Source organism: Nannobrachium achirus (assembly GCF_963921795.1).
Source record: "Nannobrachium achirus genome assembly, chromosome: 16".
NCBI classification, from domain to species: Eukaryota; Metazoa; Chordata; class Actinopteri; order Myctophiformes; family Myctophidae; genus Nannobrachium; species Nannobrachium achirus.
The window spans coordinates 43,611,165-43,633,334 of NC_137823.1; the positions used below are offsets into that span (position 1 = coordinate 43,611,165).

The window sequence follows — 22,170 nt, forward strand, 5'->3', positions numbered from 1 at the left end:
TGAAAATGTAATAACAAGAGCATGACTACTGTACATTGGATCCGATTGAACACAGCTTTTTGTCACCATTTCCTGAAAAATTACGGTTGTGCTCATACAATGTTTCCTACCCGACACGACAGTGACTAGAATACTACTACTACTACTACTATATGCAGTCGAAGGGTGTGCTTGTGAATGCGCTTTGACCATCAGCATTCTGAATCTGCTGTTTTAAGCGGAAAGGAACGAGCCAAGCCTAAACAAGTTTAGTCTTTGATTTCAGGGTGTTTTTTTTTTTCCTCTTGCCTTGTGGTTTTGGCACAGTTACAGTTGAGCCACACTTTTATGCGACCGAAGGGGGGGGGGGGGGGGGGGGGGCGGTCAGTGCAGTAGGACTTGACCTTCCATTTGAATCTGGATAATAACATTAAAATGGGGGAGGAGGGACAGAGGGAGTGACCGAAAGACTGCAATGTCCCTGGCTGTCCTCTGCTGTTTGTCTGTGTGCATAGATGCATGCATGCATGTATGCATGTGCACATTTGTGTGTGCCTGCGTGTTGCTGGCTGGTCAAAAGCACAGCACTCTCTGTGATGATGATGATCTCTCCATCTCTCTCTCTCTCTCTCTCTCTCTCTCTCTCTGAACCTGGCTGATACGCTATAGAGGTGTACAAGTCATGCTGACTTAGGGCTGGGCAATATTATCAGTTCTATTTTACCTTTTATTTTGACATAATAAGTGATCATTCACGCTATCATTGCAATACGATAAGGGTCCCCAAGAGTCCCTACCTTGAAATGTAGTAGTAGAGTCAAAAGTACAACATTTCTCTTTGAAATGTAGCGTAGTGAAAGTCACGGGGGGGGGGGGGGGGGAGTACAGTCAGGTGTATCGTCTCCGTCGGTTGGAAACCTCATATGTCCAAAACTGATACTTTCCAGGATTCAAATTCTAAAGCCACACTTGGAGCTTGTGGATCTGCAACTTTTGATGCTTTTGTGTGACGCTGTAGTGTGATCAAGTAGGACAGTAAATCTACGGACGGGTACAAGAGGTTTCTGCCCTGCAACAACGAAACGTACTTGTTTACCGTCCGCCACTGACAGTGACATACGGTACAGTACGGTCTTCACAGGCGTGCAGCGGCGTCTGCGGCTGCAGCTCCATCACGCTCTGCTCCTAAGAACTTCCCGGCGGTCCAAAGGTTTAAGAGCTGCGTTCCAACGACAACACCGCGAGCAGCCCCCTTATCTCCTTCTAAACAACCAATCAGAGATCTCCCTCCTCCCCAGCCCCCGCCCCCGCCCTGCCGTTCAGGAGGAGGATGGGGAGGAGGGAAATATACGGTGGTGACCTTCAGGCCGTGTGATTGGCCCGCACGGTGGCCTGATGGCGCGCCAGACATCTGCCAGCGTGTGTTCCTCCTTCCCTCTGTTAGTGTTTACTAAGAGGGCACGGCTCCTCACTCTCTCTCTCTCTCTCTCTCTCTCTCTCTCTCTCGCTCTCGGTGTGGGTTTTTAAAACATTTGTTCCAGTATTGTGTCACTGCACAGGGAGCCTGTGTGTGTGTGTGTGTGTGTGTGTGTGTGTGTGGTGACACTTTTTGGCACGGGGCCCGGTTCTGTGGGCGGGGCTGCGTTGCAGGGGAATGAGGAGACGACGGCTTCGCCTTTCAGCGCAGCGAGGTATCCTGTTACCTCCCTCCTCGCGGGGAGCTGGGTTGTTGTAGTTAAAATAAAAGGAACCAAACAACGTCACAACTAGAGTTGGAGGGAGGTGGAGATAAAAAATAAAAACGAGGCTTTACACAAAAACCATGATGACTAACTGAAACTGTATTGTGTAAATGAACTAAAACTTAGCAAAAATCATACAGAAAATGCCCTTAGTTTTAGTCTTCAAAGACGGAAAAACAAATGTTTTAGATCTACGCGTTGTGAACTGACTTGTAGATGTGCTATTTTTGTAAAAACATTCTGCATTTTCACAAAATCTAAACTAAACCAGCAAATCTGCAATCAAATTCAAACTAAACTTAAATTGAAAAGTCAAAAGGAAATAAAAATAAAAATGAATGAAAAAATGCAGAACTATAAAAAAGAAAATGTGAGGCTGTGCCGTTAGCCTGAACTTCCTCAATTCCCCTTAAGGGTGGTGGGGAGGTCAATGTGGTGTCAGTATATCGTCTCTGTCGGGTGGAAACCTCATGTTCATATATGTGTGTCTGTCTGTGTGTGTCTCTCTCTGGAACTAATCTCGCAAACCACTGGACCGGCCAGCGTCAGATAGCTTGTACGCACTGCCAGTGGCATGAACATGTTTTATACTGAAAAATGTAGCTGTCATTGTAGAATGGAAGTCAATGGGGCACTGAGCAGGCAGAAACGGAATGGATGCATAGCTATGATGTACTGTATGAGTATGCCTGATGAAGATCAGAGTGACCGAAACGTACCGATAAAGAAAGGTGTTGTAAGTGAAGACAGCGTGCGGGACTCCCCGTTGTTCTACTATTCAAGTTCATTATTCTGACGCACCTGACCCTCTCTAAGTGTGCAGAATGGCTTTTTTCTAGTAAGTACTGTATGAGTTGAGTATATTATTTTGTTCAGGCAGAAACCTCTGATCTCCATATTCTAACTTTAGAGTTTTTGAGCGGTGCTAACCGCTCCTACGTCTGGCTTTGTGTGTAGGTCCCTATGTCACCATGTCCGTATGCAGTACAAGACTAGCGTCATAAGAGACTAATGTCACCACAGCTGACGCCACGGACAGAAGGCCCATACAAGGAGATATGCACGTTCGCGCGTGTCGTGTTTGATACCATGCAAAGTGAGCCCTGGTGCGATTTATTTCGTAAATTAATGCCCTACTCAATCATACTAAAGCTTCACACAAAAGCATCAAAAGTAGCTGATATGCCCGTGCCGTGTTTCGAGCTTGTAGATCAGCTACTTTTGATATTTTTGTATTATGAGGTTTCCGCCCGACAGGCGATAGATGACTTGACGTCACAAGCTCGCCACCTGAAGTCCCACATCCACTTTGTAGTAGGTCAGGAGCCATAAAAAGAATTCTTATCATCACCATTATGCAGATATCAGCTGTAAAACCATTCTTGCTTCCTCATTCCTTGGATTAGATCCCCCTGTAAAGGGTGATTAGGTTCATGTGTTTTAATCTCCCATGGACCTTTTGAGTTGTTGCCAGTGGCTGTGTACAGGCGTCTACTCTGCACCACACCCAACACACGTCTAGACTCCCTAGAGACAGACACACCCCTAAGTCACTGCTACATTACGCTATAAGAGTTACAGAGCTGCAAGGGTCCATTTTGGACCCCTGATGGTCCCCGGACCGGATGTTGAGAACCAGTACTCTAGAGTGTATTAGCCCCAGACCCAAAAACGAAATTTGGGCCGGGAACCCAAACTAGTGGAAATAGCTGATCTACAAGCTCACAACGTGACGCGATGTGACATGTTGTTGTGAGCTTCTACATGAGATTTTTCAGCTATTTTCACTACTTCTTACATTTTTTTAAATGTATGTAAAATAATCCTGTTTTTTTCTTTTGAAATTATATTATTTTAAAGTATTTTACTATGCGAACCAATGTGTCTTGCAACCCAAAAATGTGTCCTGACTCCTGACTGACTGACTGTCCAATAACCTGTGCTCTAGTCTAGACGGCCACGCCACTAATCAACAGGACTTTCACCTGTGGGTGAGACTGGATGCTGAGTTAACCACCTGCCCAGGTTTATGTGGGCTGTTAGTGCCCTTTGGCTTGAAAACCTTCCTTCAATGATGTGCCATCCCCTTTTCTTTCCTCACACACACACACACACACACACACACACACACACACACACACACACACACACACACACACACACACACACACACACACACACACACACACACACACACACAGAGAGAGAGAGAGATATTTGTATTACTATTATTTGAAGACATGGACATTTTAGGACTGCAATTGTATGATGCTTTTTTTCTTGTCCTAATACCAAGGCCAAAAATAGCAGACCTCACAAGCTCACAATGCTTCACCAGAATCTATAATAAACCTATCCACAACTTTCCCACGTCCCGTCGTGCATTGCGCAGAAGGTGTGCGGCAGTTTCCACACACACACACACACACACACACACACACACACACACACACACACACACACACGCATACAATGTGACTTGAGTCCTGCAGGCTTTTTTTAACGGCATGGAGGCAGCTTAATGGATGAGGCGAAACTCCGGAGGTTCCTAATTAATCATCATCCCTCTTACTTTACTTTCATTGTTTTACATCAAAGTGCGTGTGAGAACTCAGAGCTGACACTGCACATCACACCGCTTACATCAACTCTTATTTGCTCTGCCTCTCACTGTCATTTGTCATTCTGCCCCCCATCCAACACATGACTTTCTCTACTGAACGCAGTGTGGTAAATTATCACTATGTATCACTGCAATTCAGCTAAAGTGCAATATTTGAAGTGCAATTACTCAGCTACTAATACTGTTTATCATATTGATTTTATATTATGTGTTATCGTTTTATAGGTTACAGCTAACACATAGGGATGGGACGATATGAAAATGTCATATCGCGATTATTGTGGCAAAAGAAATCGCGATTTACGAAAATTCAAAATAATCTAAATCCGTTATCCTGGGCGGAACATCTGCCAAAAAATAGCAGATCTACAAGCTCACAACGCGTCGCGTCGCGTTGCGATGCGTTGTGAGCTTGTAGATCGGCTATTTTTTGGCAAAGACATTTGATAGAGAGTGAAAAAAGACTGTATCAAGTACGTATAAGTACGTTTTACCAATTATAGAGGGTTTAAGTGGTATCGGATATGCAGCTCAGCAAATAAAAGGTGAATTGATCCCAGTGCATGACAGAGGACGATATCACGATATGTTACAATCTCCACGATATGATTATCATGAGTGTTTTTTTATCACGATAACCGATAATATTGCTTATCGTCCCATCCCTAATACTTACTGTATAATACTATACTGTATAATAGTCACAAGTCACGACTGCTACTCAATTTCTTACTGTAAAGGAATTTTGATTTCTGGCTCCAATCCAAGCGGTCACTCTGTGTCATCACATAGCACACAAAACCAGAGTCAACACCCACAACAAAGCACAGCTGTCTATGGTTTGACTGTAGCGTTAGTGTTAGCGTTGGCTGGTGAAAGAGAGACAGTAGTGTCCTGTCTGTAATGTATCATTTTAACCAAGTTGGCACCAGCTCAGTAGCAGTGGTGTAAAGTAACTAAGTATATTTACTTAAGTACAATTTAGTACAATTCGTCCTTTACTCGAGTATTTCCAATTTCCGATACTTTTACTTCTACTCAACTATATCTTGGATCCAAATATTGTACTTTTACTCCTCTCCATTTATTTGAAAACTTTAGTTATTAGTTACTTGGCAGATATAAATTATAATATTACAAAACATTCATTAAATGTCCGTCCTGATGAGGTCCACATGACCGAAACGTAGAAATAAAGCAACTTTTGTATAAGTTCCCCTTTTTGAATAGATGCATTTTCGTCCTACGCACCTGTCACCAACCTCTGAGGTGTGCATCAGCCTTGTCTTAAAAATACTTACGGTAGGCTATTTGAAAATAGCCGATCTACAAGCTGAACTTGTAGATCTGCAATTTTTAAACATGTTGTAGTTTTTCATTTACTTTTGGTACTTTAAGTACACTTTGATGCCTATTCTTTAGTACTTTTACTCAAGTATATTTTGAATTCCAGACTTCTACTTGTAACAGAGTATCTACATTGCCGTCTTGATACTTTTACTTAAAGGGGGCCTGTCACCTAAAGGGTTACTGTCACTTTAAGAATCATCTTAAATAACAAGTTAATATTTTTGTGCAATTATAAGCCAATCAAATGAATTGTCTGTATAGCCTGACTGTATGACTACTTACTGTACTGGTCAGCTGTTGTTGGGGGAGAGGGGCAGATTACACTGTGACATGAGCTTCAGACTGTTTCAGACCGTTTTCAGAGAAGCTCATGTCACAGTGCAATGTATTGCTCAGTGGCCTTGTGGTTAGAGCGTCTGCCCTTAGTTCAGTTCAGTTTGTTTAGTTGGTTCAATCCCCCGGCCGGGTCATGCTAGCGTCATGTCCAGGGTATGTACATCAAGCCGCCCCACGCTACAGAAACAAGATGGTCACATGCCTTGGGAATCGTTGGTTCCCAACTTTGGCCCTACTTTATACTTCGTACAATGGTGTTGCAAAAATAGCCTATCTACAAGCCGCCCTGCTCATATCTCCGCAACCGTTGCCCCGATCCATGCCAGATTTTGCACACACACTCCTTACCTGCCAAACTAAAACCTCCAAGGACCCCCGGAGCTCCAGGGACCCCCAGGTCCCTGGGGGACCCCCAGATGTAAAAAATGTCCAAATGTGCAAAAATGACCAAATGACCACCCCAACGGGGCTGCTCACGGGGAATTCCCGGGGACCACCGACTCCTTGTGCTCCAGAACGGATGCAAAAGTGGTGGCGCCCCCAGTGGAGGACCCCCTGCCACTGCAGCGCACATAAAATGCCGTAACTTGGGCAAGGAGCGACCGGGAGAGCCGGGGCCGGTACCTATTCATCCGCCTCGGCGGCGCGGAGACCCCACCCCTCATTTCTCACATGGCCCTCTTCTAGCGCCACCTTCAGGCCGATTTTTGAAAGCACATTTTTGGACACTGCTCCTCCAATTTTTGCCCTAAAATCACGCAAATCGCTACACAGTATGTCTACACTCATGTCATCAACATGGATCCGTCCACATTTTTTGGGGACACTGCTCCCTACTCTTTGTGTATACATGTGACCTACGGTCGCTTATCTCCCGATTAGGGAGTCTTACTGGTATTAGGTGGGGTATGGTTACATGTTGTGTGCTTGTAGACAGCTATTTTTGTAGACTTGTGAAACATTTCTTTTCCATGTTCGCCTGCCAGTATATTGACATAAGGACTCCGGGTTGAAATTGGTTAACCTAACTCTTTCTCTGCTTCTGTTGTCCTGCCAATGACAGGTAGCAAGTGTAAAGGCCTCCAGTGGGTGGTGGACATGACCATAGCGTACCCTAAAGCACGGCCCATGGACATCCAGACCTGGATCTTCGGCTACAGGCCTCCCACGGTCACACACGTGCACTACAGGTAAGGATAAGTCGCATATCACCACACTCCACACACACGATTGCAGCCCCTACTCAGTACAAAACACTGATGCTGGCCTACAGGGCAGTCAAAGGCATCCAAATCTTGCATTCCCTTCTCGATCACTTGCATCAGCTAACACAGGAATGCCATCCAAGCCTTTGCTGAAACTCCCTGGACAAAGCTCCACACGCCCCGAGAAGACTCTTCTCCCTCCTGGCTCACAAACTGTGGAATACACTCCCCATTATAGTCAGAACTGCAGACTCACTACCAATCTGTCTGCCATAGTCTGACAACACAGCTCTTCAGACTGAACGTCACCCCATATAACTCTTCACTCTCCTTTTACTGGCCTACCTCCTTGTCACCTTGTTCAATAGATGCTAGTTTGCTATGCAGATATACTATGTCAGTTGCGTATATTTGTTTTTCTTGAGCACAAATGTACTGAATGTTATATAGATAGGTTGTTCAGACTGATGCTAGGTTCATTGTTTGAACCTGGTATCCTAGTTGCTTTGTACGGATTGTTGTCTCTACACTATATTTATGTGGCTATTTTCCTTGTTTATTGACTAGAATTCACGCTTACTCAACTCTGCTTATTCCAATCTCATCGGGCTGGATAAGAACGTCAGCTAAATTGTTAATTGTGATCACGTTTAAGCCTAATTTATGTTGTGAGCTTGTGAGGTCCAATTTCCGGTGCACAACAAAGTCTAAATAAGTCTTTTAGTAATAAGGTGAACCTACCGTACTTTTATTTATCTTGCTTCTCAGCACCAAGAGAGGAGAGATATGACATTCAATAAGGTTGAGGAATCTGTTTCAAAGCCACGCTGCTACACTTGGATGCCGCAGCCTAAATAGTTTCTAATGCTTGGTTATCCCATGGTAACTTTAGCTGTTAGTTGATTGCAGTGTTGTTTTTGACAGCAAATTTTGATTTAGTTTTAGTCATAGTCTTTTGAATAAAATGTCATTTAGTTTTAGTCATAATTTAGTCACCTGAAAAGTATTAGTTTTAGTCTAATTTTAGTCGAAATATCATAAGATTTTAGGCGACTAAATCTACAGTTGATTTAGTCGACTAAAATGTATTTTGGCAGGCCTTGATGGCATCGTAATGACTGATTTTACACTTGTTTGTGTGCTGAAAATAGCAGATCGGCTATTTCCAGCACCTCAACACCTGAGAGCAACCAAACTTAAAATGACTGTCTTCTCCACTAGTCCCTCCCTTTTAGTCTAGTTTTTATTTTGTTGACGAAATTGTCAATATATTTAGTCTTAGTTTTTGTCACCACAGCTTAGTTTCTATTTAGTTTTCGTCAGTGAAAAAAACACAGTCAACAAACATTTTTCGTCATAGTTTTTTGGTCGACTGTTTACCATGCAGCCATTTTTAATTAGGTCCGGTGCAGCGGAAAAGGGCAATGTGTCTTTTTGTGACACATTTGTGACACACAAGAATTTGCAGACAGGCCGCCAGAGGAAAACTCTCTGCTCTCAGTCTCCATTATCACAACACCACCATCTGATTTCTCACCCTTAACCCCCCCTGTCAATCACAAACCAGAAAGCTACCAGATGTAATTATTATGTAATAGAATGCCACGTGTGACTTTGTGACAGACAAACTGTTTCCAAAATGTGCGCAGAAGTATGCTGCAGACTGGGAGGCTGTGGTCCTATATTGTTTCTGCTTCTCTCTCTTTCTCTCTCTCTTTTTTATTTTTTATTACCAACTTTTAATTTCACAAAGTTTCTTTTATTTATTTATTTATTATTTATGTTTACTTTATGCTGATGTATTTTAGGTCATATCTGCTGGCATGAGCTTTCAAAAAAACGTTCTAACATACTTAGAAAGTCACGGGTCCTTGTAAAACCTGTGTATTTTATCAAGATTACTTCAAATGAAAGTCATTTAACACTGTTTTGCTGTGACTGGTACCGGAAACAAAGCTCTGGACTGGGTTCTGGTGAGACCTTCCTCTCGTGATGCTGTGATTTGTCACGATACCTAAGGTTGTTGTGTTACAAGCAAGTGGCATCATAGTTCTATAATTGAATTAGCGCTCATCTCATGTTGGCACTCAGAGACGCTGACACACCACACTACTTCAACCCCTGAACATGTGACTCTGTAGTCTTGTCCTTTTGGACCAGGCACTAGTATAGTGCAGTGTTTCTCAACCTTTTTTCTGCATGGGCACACTTGTCATGTCCCAAGAATCCATGGGCACACCAACATAATACGGGGGTGTAAATATCGTCACTGTCGGGAAGAAACCTTGTATCTCCAAGTTTCAAATGTGTACTTTTCTTCGCAAAGTAAAGCCCTGCTTCATCATACAAGGCTGTCACACAACAGTTGTGAAAACAGCAGATCTACAAGCACACAACGCCTCGCGGTTGTAGATCGGCTGTTTTCACTAGTTTAAATCATTTTTAAAATGATAAATACAATACTGATAAATACAATACTTTCAAGCAGTTTCAAGGGGCACACTTGACCCTTCTCAGGGGCACACCAAAGGTCCCCAGGGACAGTGGTTGAGAAACACTGGTATAGTGTATATGTAACGCCCGGAAGTGCAGAGCCCCGAGCTGGAGTCAAACCCTCTAGAGAAACGTTGCTCTAATAAATTATCCTCTGGAACAAACAAGTGGCAGTGTGCAGGCTCATCTGTCTCAGTGTCAGATTCCTCCCTACTGTACTTGGATCATAAAATGAAAAGCAATTCCAAATCCAAACCTTTATTGATTGGATAGTATTTTGACAGGAAAAGGGTGAGAGAGAGATGGGGAGTGACATGCAGAAAAAGCCGCCGGGATGGGGACCCGAACCCTGTCAGGCTACTTTGGAGCTTAGGTGCCCGGACTGCTACACCAGTGGTCCGGGCCATTATAGAACATTATTAATGCTACTCCTAATGCAATTTTCCACAGCAGTTTGCGTCTCTTCCAATTTGCTAAATGTGTCGTTTAATTAACAGCGTGCTATGATAAAGGTGCATCTGCTTCTTAAAGGTAAATTGACACCCAAAACACACACATGACTAAATCAGACCCATGAATAAATTAGACCCCTTAGCGCCATGCGGTGACTTTTAGCGCCATTTGCCGACCTTTAGCACCCAGATAAGCACCGTGTAGCTAGTCTAATTGGAAGGGACCAAGCTCTGATGTATTTGGCGCCGTGCACCATAGATAGTCTAAGTAGGGCTTTGCATTTGAGTGGCGGAGAGAAAGGTGACGGGTCAAAAGCTCAAAACGTATTTCTCCTTCACAGCAATAAAAAGCAGTAAACTTAAATGGACACTGTGCTCTGTTTATGTGCATTTCAGTTAATTGCGGATGGTTATCATAATCTATACAGGAACTAAAGTTTTTACAGAATAATTCCCACGATGCATTTTACATGGAGGAACCAGCCTGGTATGTCCATTTTGTCTATGGCTATTGCATAAACCTGACTCGTAAAGATAAAATCACTGTTTTGCCATGAATTACGCAAACAAGGACAATGGCACGGTTGCTCAAAACTGGGAAGTACTGTAAAATGACATCACCATCAGTAAACATTTCACATCAACTTCAGCCGTGTTTCAGAGACAGGGGGAGAGAAGTGTTCTGTTTTATGGCTGCTATAGTGAAACATTAACCTTACAACAAATACTGGCGCTTTCGGGCATAAACCTTGTATCTCCGTATTAAAAATATAGGGGCGGCAGAGGCTCAGGGATAGAGTGGCCAGCAGAATGGCCGGAAGGGAACCGTGAGGTTCCCAGTTCGTTCCCGGGCTCCCCCAGAGCTAGTGTCGATAAGTGTCCCCATGTAAAGCGATTTGGCTAAAAGCGCTATATAAATACACCATTTACCACTAAAAGTTGTATGTTTTTTTTCGTAAATGAATGCCCTGCTTTGTCACACAGATGCAGCAAAAATAGCCAAATTGCATCGTGACGCATCATGGGCTTGTAGATCGGCTACGTTTGCGATTTCTGCAATATTTTGAAAGGGAAAGTGGTTCAGTGTGTCTGTGGGTTTCATAAACATTGGACCAATGAAAAGTACAGAAGAATAATCACGTGGAGCGGAGGAGTCTAATCATCATTATTATTTAAGCAGCATTTCGGTCTCATAGGCCTTCTTCAGACCATCCGTTCATCTGAAGAAGGTTTATGTGACCGGAACGTTGCTTCGGTAAAACTTGGTTCACGCTATTTTCCCTCAGTCTACACAGTCTTCTACACTCTTCACCAAACCCCTTTGCCATCATAGCGCGAGGCTATTTTCGGCTAATGTTCCCCTCAGAATATGGATTCTAGGGTTGAAGTGGTCAATGTAAATAAAAGGTTACCTTTAGTAACTCTGAGTACACCTTAGGGTTCCCGGACCCCATGTTGAAAACCCCTGGTTTAATGTTAATGCTTGATGTATGTTACAAAGTAATGCATGCGTGATACAAAGGTAATGCATGCTTGCCCTGCTTCACCTGGTTCATGTTCGTATTGCTAATCCCCATTGGGTGTGGATTATACTGTGTTTAGGACTTGGTGTGAGATTAACGTGTTCCTCAGTTGCATCATCTTGGCATGCTAGACGAACGGGGAGGAGTGTTAGTCTTCCTGCCGTGTGAGAGTGCAGACTAGCCGACACTAACTCGGGACTCCGTCAGGGTCTTGAGCTCTGCTGTCGCACGTGCCGTGTGTCTACGTAGGTGGTGTGCCTCTTTCCCATCCAAGCTGTGCTCGCTCGCCACCAGTTCCCGGGAGCCTGGCGCTCAGAATTCCCTAAGGATGACGTGCATGTTTTGGAAATTGAGGTTGGGGACAATGCAAAAGTGGGATTTAGGATTGTACTCCATAGTTTCACCAACACAGGGTCATGACTCAAAATGTGCCATGGATCCGTTTGTATAAGGGTCGCCAAGTAAATATCCATTTCTTTTTACTTTACTTTTCTCATTTTGACGCTGGATGGCGCTATTCTCTAGCCTACGTTTCACCAATTACCTGGACAAAGATTATTTTCCGATTCCAAGATTACCCGTGGCGTCTTTTGAATGCTCCTGGGCACAGGTCGGAGCAACGCAGAATATTCAGCGATTTTGGTGGTGAAAAACCTGGCAGTCATCAATGAGTTAACTTGTTTTTTATGAACCATTGGTTTATAAACCCCATTAGGAAACAAGCCCAAAATCGTTCTAAGCGCCGACTACACAGAAAAACAAGCCCACGGTTGCATATAATAAGCATACATGGCAACAGTGACGTGCACACGCATGGGACACGGGACAGCACTGGAGCTTAGCGCAGAGGCCCACGCGCGCCGGCGCACAAAACAAGTGGATTAACCTGCTGATTAAAGGAGAGACTGTGTGGGCGTGAGTGTGTCTGTGCTCATGCATATGCATGAGTGTGTGCACACTGACGCATGTGGGCTGCAGTTAAGTTGTAGATTGTAAGGGAAGTCTGCAACTAACTGCCCTGCAAGGCCAATAAGTTGCAGTAACTCCTGTCTCCAAAGTCAACTCAGTCAGCCTTCATGATTTTGGGGAATAAACAATTAACTCAAGAACAGATGTACAGATGTATAATTAATAACCCACTTGGCTGGCTAATTGAAATACGTTAAAGCCCTTTTTTATTAGTTTAATTATTTGCGTAGTTACTGCACTTTTACTCGTTGGAAAGAAAACTTCCTCCCCAAAAAAGCAATCATTATTTTATGCTTTAACTATTGAAAAATAGCAGATATACAAGCTCACAGCGCGGCACCGAGTGCCGCGCTGCGAGCTTGTAGATCTGCTATTTTTGAAAAATCTTGAAAATTAGAATTTTGACCCGATTCTATAAGTGTCTTTTGAATCCTTCTAAGATTTTTTTAAAAACCTATGTTTCTATGTCAGCAATCTGGCCAGCCATCGTCAAAGAAAAGGTTCTTTTCACTTAGCTGGAGCTCAGTTGGTCTCTTCTTGAGAGACTACTATTTCAGTGGTTCTCAAACCTTTTCATGTGAAGGACGCCCAAAATTATATTTATTTGGCCACGGACCCCCATTCAACATATTTAGTTCCAGGGACCGCTCACAGCGCGGCACTCGGTGCCACGCTGTGAGCTTGTATATCTGCTATTTTTCACTGGTTAAAGCATTCAATAATCCTACTGTAGGCCTGAATGCTGTAAGTGAACTCATACAAGGTAAACAAGTGCAATTGGAAGTGACGAAACAAAATTGGAAATGTATACTAAAGAGCTGGAGACTCTACACCACTGTTTCCCAAACAGTGGGTCGAGACCCATTTGTGGGTCATGGAAAAAAATGTATGGGTCACGAGTAAATGTAAAAAGAAAAGCATGTAGATCTGCTATTTTCACAATAGAACCATGTTGTACAAAATATAATTCCTCAACTCTTAGTGCTCGTCAGGGTGGGGGGGTCCCAGTTTTAAAATATGATTATTTTGGGGGTCACGGCCTGAAACGGTTGAGAACCACTGGTCTAGGACAGGGTTGGTCTCTATCTGTCTGTATCAATACAAAAAAATCGCTGTTGTGTTTGATACCATAAACACGACACATACTGTACACGTGCACATCTCCTTGTATGGGCCGTTCTGTCCGTGGAGTCAGTTATCTCCATACATGGCGTTCCGTGCTCATGCAGACACTCATACAGACACTCAATGTGACGGCAGTTATCTCCATTCTCCATACATGGAGTTCAGTGCTCATGTGGACACTCATACAGACACACAAAGCCAGACGTAGAAGCGGTTGGCACCGTGCAAAAATCCCATTGACTTTAGTGGAGAAAACCAGGAAGGAAAGTGCTAACTTCCTGGTTCCCCAAGACATGATGAAAAACGTGGCGTTGGTGTCTGAGTGAAGTGAATCACATTACAGCCTCTCTCCTTTTTCATTCTCCTCTCCACACTCTCTCTCTCTTGCTCTCATTCTCTCTCCTCTCTATCTTTCTCCTACTCCCTCTCTCTGTCACTCTTTCTCTTTCTCTCCCTCTGCTGTTTCTTTCCCTCTCTCTCTCTCTCTCTCTCTCTCTCGCTCAGCGTCTCTCACACCCAGTCTGTGGTCTTCTCTCTCTCACACATACATTATACACTCTCTCTCCTCCCTCCTCCTCCTCTCTGACACAGAGTTTTTCTCTCTCACACACACACACACACACACACACACACACTCTCTCTCTCTCTCTCTCTCTCTCTCTCTCTCTCTCTCTCTCTCTCTCTCTCTCTCTACATAATCTCTCTCTCTCTCTCCCAGACAGTAGTATCATAAGCCCCATGTGATGTGAAAGGCAGATGGGAGCGCTTGGTGGGCGTAGCAGGATAAATGGGTTGAATTCTATATCGTTGCTGTCAGTCGGGCACAAACCTTGCATCTCCATATTTCATATATATATATATATATTTGTAAATTAATGCCATACTTCAGTGGTTCTCAACCTGTGGATCGGGACCCCCAGGGGGGTCCCCAAATTATTTTGAGGGGGTCCCCAGATGAAAAACTTACGTGCAACATTGTTTTCTCACTCAACAGTGAACAAACCAACATAAAGTTTTAAGTGAATAGAGGGTAATATCTGCACATTTCTAAAGTGACAATTGAAGGACTTTTTAATACCTCTAAAATGACAAATTAAACATTGGCCAAATTGTCAAATATTAGAGGCAGAAATTGGGAAAATAGACGATCTACATGCTCACAACGCCTCGCAACGCAAGGCGTTGTGAGCATGTAGATCTGCTATTTTCACAATAGAACTGTTTCACAATAGAATGTAATGCCTCAACTCTTAGTGCTCGTCAAATATGATTATTTTGGGGGTCACGGCCTGAAAAGGTTGAGAACCAGTGCCCTACTTCATCACACAAGAGTGTTAAAAAAAAGTCCACAAGCCGATCTACAAGCACACAACGTGGTTTATAAATATCGACCCAATGAGAAGTAAGAGGAGCTTGTGACTAATTATTGACTACATTGGATCCATCAGGAACTCTGGTTCCATTTCCTGAAAAGCAACGGTTTTGGACATACAAGGTTTCCCACTCGACAGCGACTATATCTTTTTCTTTCCTTTTTTTTTTGTCCTGTTCTGCTGCTCCGTGCGTTTCTGACTGCTGCCATTTGAGAATCCAGCCGAGGTGACATGATTTATAGTCTCAGTCTGCCTGGTCATTCAGAAGGAAAGGCAGTGCTTGTGAAGGAAAAGGCATGTGGAAAGCACTGGTGACGTGCATGAGCTTAGGCCTAGAATTATTTAATGCTTTAACTATCGGTGCCGTGCTTGCTGCGAACTTGTAGATCTGCTATTTTTGAAAAATCTTGTCTTTGAATATATCTTTCTAAAAGCAAACATTTGTAACTCAAATATTGGTTTCTGTGGGGGCCCTGGAACGACATATTTTGAGACCGGAGGTCTGCGGCCAAATACATGTAATTCTTGGGATCCTTAACATGAAAAGGTTTGAGAACCACTGATTTAGAAGAAGGATTTACAAGACGCTGTGAGCTTTATATATCAGCTATTTTTTAATAGTTAAAGCATCAAATAATGGTTAAAGTGGTTCAAATCTAAAGTGACACAGATTTGCGTTCAGACCTAAAATGAGACTAATGAAAGCAGGACCATAACATACCAGTGGATGTGGCATATTTAGTTCATTGGCTGTCTGTGAATACACACAGATCCGAAAGAACTGCGACGGGTGCTGGACCAAAAAATAATAATAGAAAAGAAGCTCCCCAAATCAATGTATTACCTGTAATTGAGCGGAATAAAGAATATACACAATTTATTCCGCTCAATTAATAAATTGATTTGGGGAGCTTCTAGACAGTGTGCAGACCTTTTCTATATTTAGTTCATTGACCATGACTCATGGTGTCCTGTACTTATATTGTACTCTATACTTTACTTAACATTACTGACCACCGTTTTCCAAAGCCTTTTCCAGACTGTGGTTTTTGTTTTAAAGCCATTGAACCTCACCCGTCTTCAGCACGGTATGAAAATGATGTTGCGCAGACTTGAAACTTGCTTGAGATACGTAATTCTACACTGTGCCTTCCTTTATTTGTTTATCTGTAATTACTTTTTTATGTTACTGTTGCAAATACTGTAGTCCCTGTAGACAGTTAAGATTGATTAGTTAGTGGACTCCGGGACTTATTAACAACGCAGTGACGTTTAGCCAACGTTGACTCAGTTGCTCGGTTGGCATTTTAATGACTACAGAGAAAGTGTAAACAAACACCAGATCTAAAAATGAAGCCATTAACAGGTTTATTTATGATCACCACTTAAACCCTATAGGACTCCCTCTGGGATCTATCTATACTAGCCAAAGACAAAAGCTATAAGCTAAGACAATCGCAGATCTACAAGCTCACAACACATATATCTAGTATAAATCTAATATATTGTCGTTGTCGGGTGGAAACCTTGTATGTCCAAAACCTTCCTTTTTTTGTTATTATTTAAAAAACGATTTAGAATAGTGAAAATAGCCGATCTACACGAGGCATTGTGTGCTTGTAGATCTGCTATTTTCACTACTTTTGTGCAACATTCTTTTATGATGAAGTAGGGCTTTAATTTCGGGGGGGAAAAAACATACACATTGGAAACTTGGAGATACGAGATTTCTGCCTAACAACGGTGATGTAAATCTGTCAGGTGGAAACCTTGTATCTCCCAAACTGTTTGTTACCTTTCAGGAGTCAAATTCAGAAATAGCAAAAGTAGCAGATCTACAAGCTCAAACCCGTTGATGCTGTTGTGTGACGCTGTAGTTTGATCAAGTAGGTCGTTAATTTACCAAAAAGAAAAACACACAAACAATTTGAATATATGGAGATAAGAGGTTTCTGCCCGACGGTGATGAGATCTAGCACAAATCTAGTATACCTCGCTGGTATAAATCAAATCTACATAATGCATACTGTTTTTGTTTTCCCCGGAATAGGGACTCGAGGATTCGTGGTGTAACAAACACCAATTTGAATTTGAGACGTGTTCTTTTTCATGTGGTCACACATCAAACTGTTTCCCTGTCACTCCTCTCTCTCTCTCTCTCTCTCTCTCTCTCTCTCTCTCTCTCTCTCTCTCTCTCTCTCTCTCTCTCTCTCTCTCTCTCTCTCTCTCTTCTCTCTCCCTCAGACTCAGACTCACATTGTGATGAAGGGATAATGAGAGTCTGGGGTATTGCAGACGGCCTCAGGGGATCATAGATGATTAGAAGTTTACCCTGTGTTTTTTCACAAGTGTCTTCTCCTTAGAGAGTTGGCGTCGCCGTGGAGATGAGATACGGGAATTGTGCCGCGCTCACCTCAAGCTGTGTGACTGCGCATGCGCACGTGCACGCACACACACACACACACACAGTCACACTCACAAACATACTGTTTCTCGGTTTTTCTACCTTTTCATCTCTGTCTATCTCTGGGTGTGTCTCTCTCTCGCTCTTCGCTTTTCATTGATTGATGGAATACTTTATTAGCGGTTCGCATAGGAAAAGCACAGGACAGCAGTTCAGATACAGAGTCTAGTAATAGGATTTAAACCCAAGAAAGCCCAATGGCTTGTTTACATTTGGGTCCTTTTGTACTCAATTCACCTCTCTCTCTTTTTCTCTCTCTCTCTCTCTCTCTGTCTCTGTCTCTGTGTCTGTCTCTCTCTCTCTCTCTCTCTCTCTCTCTCTCCCTCCCTCCCTCCCTCCCTCCCCCCAGGCCAGCCAGGCCAGCCAGCCTTTCTCGGTGGCCAGACTGTGTGCTCACTGAGTCTGTACGTGGTCAAGGCTTTTCTTTGTTTGGTGTCTGTCGGCCACTGTGCTTAGGTGTTCTGCCACTGTGTGTTCTCGGTTTAGGGCCAAATAGTGTTCTAGTTTGCTCTGCTTTTTTAGCTGTTTCTTTCCAATGTGTCAGGTTTGTTTTAGCTGTCTTATCATTTGGTCCAGTGGCTTTTCTGTCTAGTGGTTCGCTCTGGTGTGTGCAGTTTATTTCTCTCTCTCTTTCTCTCTCTCTCTCTCTCTCTCTCTCTCTCTCTCTCTCCCCCTCTCCCCCTCTCCCCCTCTCCCTCCCTCCCTCCCTCCCTCCTCGGACCATGCTTCTCTATCGATTACTCACCCCATGGAGACTAGAATTAATTGATATTTTAGTTATTGTCGCATTCCTAAGCCAATAGTCTGAGGCGACTCTTTGTGTCTCCATAGGGAACAAAGCAGGCTCTTTGTCTCTCCATAGGAAAGCACTGCTGGTCATCAAATGATTGGCTTAGAAATGCTACAAAAACAAAAAAATATCCATGAATTCAAAATGGACTATAAGCTCCAGCATTGACTTGTCAAAAATGGCCATTAAAAATCGTCTGTGAAAGATTTGAGCATCCATGTACAACCAAAACACACACACACACACACACACACACACACACACACACACACACACACACACACACACGGTCGGCAGCAGGTTATCTCGGGTCATGTTGTTCTTATCTAGGGGGGAGAGTTGTTTAACGGTTGGTGAGTGATAAGCGAGACAGCGTTTGTGTTGCGTGTGTCGTTGACCTTCAGAGCGGCTCGGCCGTCCCTAAACGCTCCGGCGGGGACGGCCGTGACGCCATGACTCGGCAGAGCAGTCACCAGGTGGACGCGTCCACAAGCACGTGTCGCGTTCATTACATTCTGCTGACTTGTGGTGTGGTGTGTGTATGTGACAACCTACAACCATGAGAAGTTCATGTTGACGTTGTTTCAGCTAAGCTATTTGCGCTAATAACACAACATCATTCTAGTGTACCAGTGAGGAGCACCCACCGGGAGGACATCGGGCCATCGTCCTACTCCTCCCGCCACTGACAGGTGCCGCCCCAGCCTGTAGAATTACATGCCAAATATCAGCCCCCCATCCGACTGCCCTCCCCCGAATTGCGTCCACATAGAAGCCAGACAAAGCCGGATGCACCACAGTGGATTTGAACCCACAACCTTCGTGGTGATGAGCATGCACTTTAGCACTGCGGCCACCCGACAGAGTATATAATACAAACCTGTGTGTGTGTGTGTGTGTGTGTGTGTGTGTGTGTGTGTGTGTGTGTGTGTGTGTGTGTGTGTGTGTGTGTGTGTGTGTGTGTGTGTGTGTGTGTGTGTGTGTGTGTGTGTGTGTTGCGTAAACCATCTGTGCCGTTGCCTCAGGTTTGACCTGCTTACCTCAGACAGAGGTGGTGCTGTCCTGACCGCTGTCATCATGTCAGACAAAGTGTTTCCTGGAAGCCACGCGGCGGCGTGCAGCCAGAGGGCACGCGGCAGGTTAAACCCTAAATGGACCAATTAACAGCTGGGATTTTACGGCCCAGGCATCTGTCTGATTTTAGAGGAGTACTTTTAAAATAAACGTTAAAGCGTTGCACCGTACCGTCTGGACACCAGTGACCCTCATGATGACAAAGTGTCTTTCATTCTGTTATGTCTACAGCAGTTGTTCTCAAACTTTCCAGGCCACAACCCCACAAAATCCTCCCACCCCACTCTCAAGAGCACTTGGAATTGTACAAGTTGAAGCATTCCGTTTTGTTTGACCCTGTTGCACAGTCAGATAAACATTTTTACATTAGGTAATATTAGAGAATTGTTTTAATAGTTTTATTAAAGTATAGTTTGTTGATTACTTTTGACGCTTATTCTTCATTTTAGAGGTATCAAAACGGTCTTAAAAAGTCCTTAAATTGTCACTGGAAATGTGCAGATACCCTGCCTGTATACAGTACACTTTGTTGTTTGTGTACTGTTGCGTGAGAAAACAATGTTACACATTAAGCAAAAGCAAATCCTCTGGGAGACATTCCAACAACTGAAAGCATTGCACCTGGCTACTGCTGCTAATGACAATTAATATACACCGCCAACATAGCAATATGGTCTCTCACAGCTCCGCTTACAACCTTTTCTTCTAAAAACATCCTTTATATCTGAATTGTTGAAATGAATAAAAACCTGGAAGCAAGTTAAAAAATAAAAATAAAAAAATAGCAGGGCTCAAGGGATTGGCCAAATATATTTATATGTAGTCTGAATACATGCAATGCAATTTATTGCTGTTCAAGCAGTCCTTTGCGATATGTATATTGAGCATGTTGATATTGCGATGATGATAAATTATTGTACTGTTATACGTGTATATACTGTGCAGCAAGCCCCTAATCACAAAGTCACTTACAGTTAGCATTGTTTTTAGCAACAAATCGACCTATACCCCTTAGCAACTCCCGCTGGTAATTAGCTGGCAACACTGATGCCAGCTACATTTTACCATACTAGTGATGGCCAAATGTCCTCACAGCAACTATAGAATTAGAATTAGAATATCGTCATTGTCGGGTGAAAACCTTGTACTGTATGTCCAAAACCGTTGGTTTTGCATTTATCATTTTAAAAATGATAAACGCCTCGCACCGCGAGGCGTTGTGTGCTTGTAGATCAGCTGTTTTCACTACTTTTATGCGACGGCCTTGTATGATGAAGCAGGGTTTTACTTTTCCAAAGAAGGTACAAATTTGAAACTTGGAGGTACAAGGTTTCCACCCGACAACGACGATATGGTCTTTCCGGAAACCTCAAATGTCCAAAACTGTTACTTTTCAGCTGTTACTTTTCAAGCTCAAAACGTGTCGCTTCACACCGTGTCGCTTCACACAGAGCTTGCAGATCTGCTTTTATTTGCCACTGTAATATGATCAAGTAGCGTATTAATTTACGAAAGACATAGTGGGGTCAATTTAGCAGACTTTTCTAGCTTCAAATCGATCCTGCCCCCCAGCGACTCCCCGCTGGTAATTAGCTGGCAACACTGACGCTAGCTACGTTTTACCATACTTGTGAGCGCCAAATGCCCTCCCGAGTATACAGCTTGAGGAGCCGAATAGAACAGGGCCGCCCTGTTACTTTGAATGGCGTCCTTAAGCTCGATAGTAGAATTTGAGCAACTCCCCGCTGGCAATTAGCTGGCGTCACTGATGCCAGCTACAGTGACATGCCAAGCAGCTGCCAGTAACCACCGCCCCTGCCGCGCTTTTGTTTGCAGAGTGGAGCGATGGAAACATGGCGCTACAGTATCAACACGGTGCTGAGTGAAGGAAACCCAGTATGACTGTGTTGTTTTTTTTTTATCAGAAGTGCTGAGTCGTACGGCAGTGTACTGAGTGTACTGGTGGTTCCAATGCTCTGCCCGCGCGGCTGCATGGGCTCCTCTTCTCCACTACCCTCACCCAGTTGGCAGCGGTCCTGCAGGTTAACCCGACACCCTGGCTGTGCGGGCAGACAGACAGCTGGGGGGGAGGAGAGGGCATCGGGGGCATCGCTTTCTCCCTGTCGATAACCTTCCCTCCAACATCAACCGCTAGAGTTTGTTTATTGAGCGGCTTTTGGAACGCATGCAGGGCTAGTGTTTTTTGTTTATTGTACCTTGGAAGTGACATGGTGTGCTTGTTGTGTTAGGGCGCTAGTTTGGAGGGTCTGGGTCAAACATGAACCAATCACATGTTTGGCTTAATTTCAAAGGTAGGGGCAGCAGATAATTATAAATGCTTGACATTCAAATAGTGTGTTTTTTTTAAATAATAATTCATAATTCAATAATTCATAATTTGGCATTCTTATAAATGCTGTTTTTTTTAAACGAGAAAAAATTAAGGTGTTGGTTTGAACAGCTAAATCTGACCTGACCCACACAATTCAGTTGAGTAGTTTTGTGGAGGAGCTACACGTTCATCCACCGATGGCAGTGGAAACCATGCAAGGCACCAACCAGGACATTGGGAACAATTAGGGGTTCAGCCTCGGATCGAACCGGGGAACTTTGCGGTTCTCCATCCAGGCGCTCTACCCCTGAGCCACTGCCGGCCGCGTACGCATCCATTT

At 43.7% G+C, this 22,170-nt stretch overlaps 1 protein-coding gene across 1 annotated transcript in view; it reads left to right on the plus strand.

Moving 5' to 3' along the window:
• The window catches only part of LOC308300226 (acyl-CoA:lysophosphatidylglycerol acyltransferase 1-like), an 89,703-nt gene that overhangs the window by 54,120 nt on the left and 13,413 nt on the right, over positions 1–22,170 (plus strand). Inside the window, 1 exon segment of the mRNA XM_080744037.1 lies at positions 7,094–7,220. Within this exon segment, the coding sequence (XP_080600163.1) occupies positions 7,094–7,220 (127 nt within the window).